Below are 8,902 nucleotides of genomic sequence, written 5' to 3'. Positions count from 1 at the left end.
TTTTCTTGGCATTCAACAATAGATACTTAGCTTAAACCATTTATTCATCTGAAAATATTAATACTTTCTATAAGTTAATATGAGTAGCATTTTATAAGCCATGATAGCTGTTATGATATCATCAGTAAATATAATTCAGTCTATTAAATTGAATTCAATTCATTTACATAAACTAGGAACAGAAGCAAACCCAAAATAATTCATACAACACTGTGTTCTATGAATGATTTTAGGTAATGACTGACATTCTATTATTTTATACTGATCTTTTTTAAATTGTTTACAGTTTTTTTATGATCAGTTTCAAATGCTATGACCTACTTAGCAATTACAATGGGATGGTTGAACAAATTATTATTTAAACATTTTTAATCATAGTTTACATTTAGTTTTATAAACATCTATTAATTTCTTTTTAAAGGAATTCAATTTTCTTCACAAACTCTTTTTATCCACTAAAAGAATTAGACTAAGTATTTCATTCTTGTTTTCCTGAATACTCATTTCACATTTTACTTCTAAACAAAGTTTTTCTTTTGTTATTGGACATTTCAATTTTAGTTTCTTTTTCCTGTTCTAGCCTCCAGGTATTACTTCAGAGGATGATATGTATGCGTGTAAATGAAGTGTAGTCTTGTACAGTCTCAGTTTGACCATTTCTGAGATGTGTGGTTAATTGAAACCCAACCACCAAAGAACACTGGTATTCAAATCCATATAAAAGTAACTGCCTTTACTAGACTTGAATGCTAGAACTCTCAACTTCCAAATCAGCTAGTTCACTACTAGACCAACCTGGTGGTTATGGTACTTTAATTTAGCTAACTTAATCTGCTTATCAAGAACATGTAATCCTAAACTACCTTTTAAAAATACCATCATCAGACATATTTTTTTTTATGTCTTCTGTTGGCATACTGTGTAGGCAACTGTAACCAAGCCATTACAGTTTCATTTTTATTTTGTTTAATGAAAGATGAAAAAGGTAAATTGAAATGTAACATGATAAATGATACATATTTCATTCTGTGTACTTTTTTTGTACTATCCCCCATTTTATTATGCCTGCTTTCTAGCATCAGACTGTTTCAACTGATGATTGTCCTGAAGATCTAAATAAGAAATAATGATCCAAAGGTCATGAACAAAATTCAAGAAGTCTACACTATAATGCTAAAAACTGGTGAATCATTTATGCAATATTCTGTTGCTTCAGCAATCTCTATCATGAGAAACAGATGCTTTTATGAATTACCTGTTAAGCTGGCTCTTTACCTTTGATATTTCCAGCTTGGAGGTCTTACCATCAGCTAAATATCTTAACAAAGGCAATGGGAAGTTTTTGGAAAGTTTAGATTAATTTTTAATATAGCAAATTATTAATAGTGTTAGTGGATCTTACAAAGGAAATTTTAAATACAAATTTATGTTAATTTCTTAATATAAATACAAAAATTTATGTTTACTTATTCTGCATAATTCTATAGTTTATTATATTTATTAAAAAAAAGTCAGGTTAGATAAATAGTATCTTTAATTTAGAATAATTAATATTCAGAGCTCTTTAATATAGGACAATTATTATTCAGATCCCCTGACCATCTAAAAATTTTCATTGAAGGACAACATTTTCTTATCAATAAATGACCTGGTGAGTACTTAATCGTTGGATACCAGCTATTTCTACAACATGAAAAAATATTTAAACAGATTAAAACTGTCTGAAAGTTTATTGGTCACCCATTATTTAATTTAATTAAATACTGTATAATGATGTTCAGTCCATTATTTCCATACCTTGTTTTCTTTGACTTACTGTCTGTCATTTTTTAGTTCAATTTTTGTTTTTGGCAGTTGTGTATTTTAATTTTTATGATTTAAAGGATTGCAGGGGACAGATGTATGAAAATTTAGAAAAATCTTCTCCATTGTGGAACTAAAGAACAAATTAAAATTAAATTAATGCTTTTATTCTTCTTATTCCTTATTATATGAAATACATGGATTTATACATTTACAGTATTTCCTTAATAATTACATTTTTTTATATAAAATGCTTTGTTAAATAAGAAAAAAAATTGAGGAAATATAAAACATCCTGATGATGTGCAGTTGCTGTGCGAGCATTAATTGCATATTGAAATATGAGCAAATAAACATTTTAACATTTATAAAATATTTTTGAACTTTCGAGTTCATTAATTTTTACTCTTGCATTCTAGCAAGAGCATTATATTCATGATGTATCTTATTGCAATCAACATTATTTTTTTAAGCCATTAATCTAATTGGATGAACTCTAGAACTTATCTGAGTAGTCCCCCTTTCCTCTTGTAATAGTAAATGTGGTAATAATGTAACCAAAATATTGAAATGAATAGAATTTCATTTAATATTGACATAAGTTAATTGATGGCCCACTGAAAAACTGCCTTTACATTGGCTTTATGTAATAACCAACTTCCAAAGCACTACAATAAATTTAAAAATATGTGGGTTATAATAGAATTTTACTGAATTTCTTTTTAAGTAATGTTTATTTTTTTACAGGTTTATGATCAGATTTTAAATACAGTATTAAAGGAAGTAGAAGAAACTATTGTTACAGTAGAAATAGATAGAGAAACACAACAAAATTAAAAATTCCAATGTTATTTTTGTTCATGGAGATGATGTTATTTTAGTTTCACCACACAATTAAACACACAGATTAAAAGCCACACAAATCAAAAGAGAACTTCAAATACTGAATTTTAAAGCAAGTCGAGGATGTTAAATTGTTTTATGAATAAATATGAACTATCAATAAGAAAACATAGATCTATTTGTCAGTGTTTGCTGGATGACTTTCAGGAAAAATTATTGGCCTTCCAGAAACATGTATTAAGGTGATGTCAAGAAAATAACTTTTTCATGGGGCAGATAGGATCAAACACCAGTTTACTTTGACATGCCAGCAGATTCAACAATTAATGCTGACAGTGATAGAACTGTTCATGTTCATATGTGGTTATGAAAAACAGCATGTCCATAGGTACTTGGAGATGGCAAAATACTTCCACCATTTACTGTATTTAAAACAAAAATCCTACCAAAGTATGAAAAATACAAGTTATTTAAGAATAATAAATTGTTCTTACAAGAAATTTTTATGCCTTATTTCTCAGTATTCTTGTCAAACTGAACACACGACACTAGAAATGGAGAGGGGCAGTGCCTTTGAAAGAATCTATTTCATTTTGTTTTGTGAGAAGTGTCCCACATGATTGCAGTAGTGAAAATGCTGTGCTGACTTTGCATGTAGGTTATTAAAGCAGTTTGTTTTTTTTTATTCTAGGGTAATCTCAAGAACTACTGAACCATATTTTATTTTATATTATACCAGAATTTTTGATTTTGATGGTATACCAGAAGTATACCTTTTTTTTTTTTGTCTTCAGTCATTTGACTGGTTTGATGCAGCTCTCCAAGATTCCCTATCTAGTGCTAGTCGTTTCATTTCAGTATACCCTCTACATCCTACATCCCTAACAATTTGTTTTACATATTCCAAACGTGGCCTGCCTACACAATTTTTCCCTTCTACCTGTCCTTCCAAAATTAAAGCGACTATTCCAGGATGCCTTAGTATGTGGCCTATAAGTCTGTCTCTTCTTTTAACTATATTTTTCCAAATGCTTCTTTCTTCATCTATTTGCCGCAATACCTCCTCATTTGTCACTTTATCCACCCATCTGATTTTTAACATTCTCCTATAGCACCACATTTCAAAAGCTTCTAACCTTTTCTTCTCAGATACTCCGATTGTCCAAGTTTCACTTCCATATAAAGCGACACTCCAAACATACACTTTCAAAAATCTTTTCCTGACATTTAAATTAATTTTTGATGTAAACAACTTATATTTCTTACTGAAGGCTCGTTTAGCTTGTGCTATTCGGCATTTTATATTGCTCCTGCTTCGTCCATCTTTAGTAATTCTACTTCCCAAATAACAAAATTCTTCTACCTCCATAATCTTTTCTCCTCCTATTTTCACATTCAGTGGTCCATCTTTGTTATTTCTCCTACATTTCATTACTTTTGTTTTGTTCTTGTTTATTTTCATGCGATAGTTCTTGCGTAGGACTTCATCTATGCCGTTCATTGTTTCTTCTAAATCCTTTTTGTTCTCGGCTAGAATTACTATATCATCAGCAAATCGTAGCATCTTTATCTTTTCACCTTGTACTGTTACTCCGAATCTAAATTGTTCTTTAACATCATTAACTGCTAGTTCCATGTAAAGATTAAAAAGTAACGGAGATAGAGAACATCCTTGTCGGACTCCCTTTCTTATTATGGCTTCTTTCTTATGTTCTTCAATTGCTACTGTTGCTGTTTGGTTCCTGTACATGTTAGCAATTGTTCTTCTATCTCTGTATTTGAACCCTAATTTTTTTAAAATGCTGAACATTTTATTCCAGTCTACGTTATCGAATGCCTTTTCTAGGTCTATAAACGCCAAGTATGTTGGTTTGTTTTTCTTTAATCTTCCTTCTACTATTAATCTGAGGCATAAGATTGCTTCCCTTGTCCCTATACTTTTCCTGAAACCAAATTGGTCTTCTCCTAACACTTCCTCCACTCTCCTCTCAATTCTTCTGTATAGAATTCTAGTTAAGATTTTTGATGCATGACTAGTTAAACTAATTGTTCTGTATTCTTCACATTTATCTGCCCCTGATTTCTTTGGTATCATTACTATAACACTTTTTTTGAAGTCTGACGGAAATTCCCCTTTTTCATAAATATTACATACCAGTTTGTATAATCTATCAATCGCCTCCTCCCCTGCACTGCGCAGTAATTCTACAGGTATTCCGTCTATTCCAGGAGCCTTTCTGCCATTTAAATCTTTTAATGCTCTCTTAAATTCAGATCTCAGTATTGTTTCTCCCATTTCATCCTCCTCAACTTCCTCTTCTTCCTCTATAAAACCATTTTCTAATTCATTTCCTCCGTATAACTCTTCAATATATTCCACCCATCTATCGACTTTACCTTTCGTATTATATATAGGTGTACCATCTATTAGAAGTATACCATCAATTTCAAATTTTATACTACTCTAGCCCTCCCACAAATTTGCATTATTAAAAATTTGAAATTCTGCAATATTCATATTTTTCTTGTTCAAAACATTCTATTTTCAGAAAAAATATAAATATTAAAGAGAATCCAGGCCCCCTTACCCGTACAATTCTCTACCTTCTAAATTAATAAAAATTTATGTATTGTGATATTTAAACTGTTTTTCAAAATGTACTCAATTACAATAAAAAGATATAATGGATTTCAGAGATTGGGCTTTCCTGAACCAAATCCTCCAGCCTATTAACAGAAATTGCAATATTCATGGTGTTCTTTTTCAATGTTTTTTATACCTTAAAAAAAATTAAAACTCATAAGAATAGAGGTTCAGGACTCATTTCTTTTCAAAGTTCTCATGTCCCTCTCTTCATTAATAAACAAAAGTATTAAATTAATTGAAATATTGCAATATCATTCCTGTAATTTTTCAGAATTGATCTTAAGAAAAAATTAAATCAATTATGTTCAAGACCACATAAGCAAGAGCCTCTAGCCTCCTAGGGTAGGAGGCTAGTGGAATATTGTTTACAGTAATAACTACCTAACACTTTATAACTGAATAAAGTCACTTTCAGTCCTGTTCACAATGAACTTGCTGAATAGCTCCTTACTTTTAAACATTGTCTGAAATGGAATACTCATGAGCACTCTTAACTTGTCTGTTACTGCAGACTCACTCTGAATGCTCCTGCATACCCTGATGAGATTTACCTCAAACTGTACTTGTTCTTAACAAATACTGAAGTGAAGTCTGTATTTATTGCACATTAAACTGAACTTGTCACTCCACTAGTCTGGCAGTATTTATATCTCCGGGCCTAGGGCCTGACCTGCAGTACCAATAACCGACTTACCCTTTCTGTTTAACCAAGAGTAATAATTTCTATTATCTGCACCTTCTTTGCTTTTCTATAAATACTTTCTAGAAAAGAATTCCTTTGTTGTTTCATCTACAATATTTCTTTCTTAATTTTCCCCCTCTTTCTTATTTCTGGAAGCTGGAACCTATAACACTATGTTTCAGACAGTGTACCATGACACTGTCAAAATCATAGTGTACTACTCTCATAGCTTATTTTGTTGTGAATTATATTTTCTACAGTTTTCAGCTGTTTTCATTGTTACACATTCATGAACATGAAGAAAATCATATTTATTTGAAAGTGTTTTTTATCCTCACAGAAACTGGAATTCAATTTCCGTAGCATGTTTACATTTTTATGTTGAATATGGTAAATGCCACTGCTTGCAGATTTTCTCTTTCTTCGTGAATAAACAATGTTGATTAGGAAAGAGTTGTAGGGAAAAAACATAAAATTGGTCAAGAGTGACAGCGGGCCATTTTTGTGATGTTCTTGAATATGAATGAACCTTGTAATATAAAATTATTGAAGTGATTAACAATCATTATTCCATTCTAAAATTTCATTAATCCATAATTCCATGATGTGTTTTTGGACCAGGAAATAAAAATAATCAAGTAAAATATTTTCACTACTTTACTTCAATTATATTCTCTTATATTATTTGTGTAATTTTTTTTCTATACTTTTTAAAGTTGTAATCTGTAACAGTAGTTGAATTGATCACCACCACATTACTGTTCTTGATTTTTTTTTTTTAAATAAGAATTGATTGTTGCTTAAAATGTCTGTTTTGGATAGAATTAAGAAATGTTGCTTAGTAACATATTATTTTCTTCACATAATTCACAAGCTTTCAAAATTGTCATGCATTTACTTTAAAATAAAATCTCTCAAAATTTCTGTGTACAACATTATAATTACATCACAAAAAAATTATTTGTATCTATGGCTTTAAAAACATTAATGCAGTTAGCTCCAAAGCTAAATTATTGGATTAATTCTAAGAGATATCTTAGAGTTGGAAATGTATTATATCATCATCCTTTTGGTTGTGGTGAAAGAGCTGCTCTAATATTAGGTGTTCATCAATCTGAATATGATGCTACTGGAGAATCATTTACTTTCACAAAAACTGCTCAAAAATTTAATGAAAAAATAAATGGTAAACTGCGAGAACAAGTACTTATTGCTCCTCCAACTCCTAAATCTGGAGAAGGAAAAGTTTTCTTTGGACTTGATCAGAGATTTGTGGCAATAGCAGTTGTTGGAATTGGCGATGATTGTATTGGTTTCAGTTCTAAAGAACAAATGGATGAAAGAAAAGAAGCAATAAGAACTGCAGCAGGCCTTGGTGTAAGAATGTTCGAAAGGGTTCAGGTACAAAAAATATATGTTGAAAGTTTCAACCATGCAGAGTCTGCTGCAGAAGGAGCTTCTATGGCATCTTGGATTTATCAAGACCTAAAATCTATTCATAAACGAAGGTATATTAAGAAACTGGATTTATTTGATAGTAATGATTTTACTGGCTGGAAAATTGGACTCCATAAAGCAGCAGCTCAGAATTTTACAAGGCTACTCCAGGAAACTCCAGGTAATAACTTGACACCATCTGCTTTTGCACAGACAGCTATAGAAACATTATCAAAGTATGGAATCAGTGTAAATGTCAGAATGCAGAATTGGGCTAAACTGAGAAATCTTAATGCTTTTCTAGCCGTAGGTAAGGGATCTTGTGAACCACCTGTTCTTTTAGAAGTACTGTATGAGGGTTGTAATCCTAATGTGGCTCCTATAGTAATGATTGGAAAAGGTGTTACCTTTAATAGTGGTGGACTTTGTATAATGAAACCTAAGGAGATGAAACATGCTAGAGGTGATATGGCTGGTGCTGCTGCTATTGTGGCAACATTGCGTGCAATAGCTGCCCTTCAGCTTCCTATCAATGTTAGAGGACTTATACCACTCTGTGTTAATGTACCAGGAGCTTCATCTTATAAACCTGGAGATATTATTCGGGCGTATAATGGCAAGACTATCCTAGTTGAAGATACCAATTGTGAAGGATTACTGATGCATGCAGATGCTCTAAGTTATGCTGGAGTGTACTGTCCTAAATTTATATTAGATATTGGTACACTGTCAGCTGATATGATAGGTGCTTTTGGCAATGCAGCAAGTGGAGTCTGGACCAATAATGACAGTCTGTATGAAATGATGCGAATGGCCAGTATACACACAGGGGATCGTATTTGGCGGTTTCCTCTGTGGGATCATTTCAAGCATTACATGCATGAATCAAACGTAGCAGATTACATTAATAAAACGCCTCGATTAATTGGTGGAGGTGGCTGTAAAGCAGCAGCCTTTCTAAGTCATTTTGTACCAAAAAATGTAGATTGGATACATCTAGATATTACCAATGTCAGTACAACTGATGGAAGTGAATTTACTTATTTAAGAAAAGGGATGTCAGGGCGACCTACCAGGAACTTGATTGAATTTTTAGCTCAATTTTCCTGTAGAGCGGAGGAAAGTCAAAGAAAATGTAAGAAATGATTTTTTAATAAGAAATACAGTAAAAAAGCAACTAGCACGGTTTCAAGGTCACATGAATTTAGTCATTTGTTTTTATGTAATTAAATTTGTTTTTTGTAATTATGTAATGATTCTGTATTAGTTTATCAAATATATTGTCTCACTGTATAATATTTTTTATCAAATATATTGTCTCACTGTAATATTTTTTATCAAATATATTGTATCACTGTAATCATATTTTGTTTTTATTTTAATATATCACTGTATTTAAAACCATTTAGGATATTAATTTTTAAAGTTGTATTTTCTACAATAATTCTGAAGTTTTAATATAGTACTAGCTTTCTTAAAACTATATATTT

At 31.1% G+C, this 8,902-nt stretch overlaps 1 protein-coding gene across 1 annotated transcript; it reads left to right on the top strand.

Annotated features, from left to right (window-relative positions):
- The first annotated feature begins 6,944 nt into the window (after nucleotides 1–6,944).
- LOC142317964 (cytosol aminopeptidase-like) lies at nucleotides 6,945–8,688 on the top strand. Its single transcript, XM_075354496.1, has one exon. The coding sequence runs from the start codon at nucleotides 6,945–6,947 to the stop codon at nucleotides 8,556–8,558; it is 1,614 nt and encodes a 537-aa protein (XP_075210611.1). The 3' UTR covers nucleotides 8,559–8,688.
- Nucleotides 8,689–8,902: the final 214 nt, after the last annotated feature.

The sequence above is a fragment of the Lycorma delicatula genome, chromosome 1 (assembly GCF_047948215.1).
Source record: "Lycorma delicatula isolate Av1 chromosome 1, ASM4794821v1, whole genome shotgun sequence".
In the NCBI taxonomy this organism is placed as follows: domain Eukaryota; kingdom Metazoa; phylum Arthropoda; class Insecta; order Hemiptera; family Fulgoridae; genus Lycorma; species Lycorma delicatula.
This window is presented reverse-complemented; position numbering and strand designations above follow the sequence as displayed.

What these genes read in the sequence shown, in the direction of transcription:
- LOC142317964 (XM_075354496.1), top strand. Translation starts at nt 6,945, where the DNA reads ATGGCTTTAAAAACATTAATGCAGTTAGCTCCAAAGCTAAATTATTGG.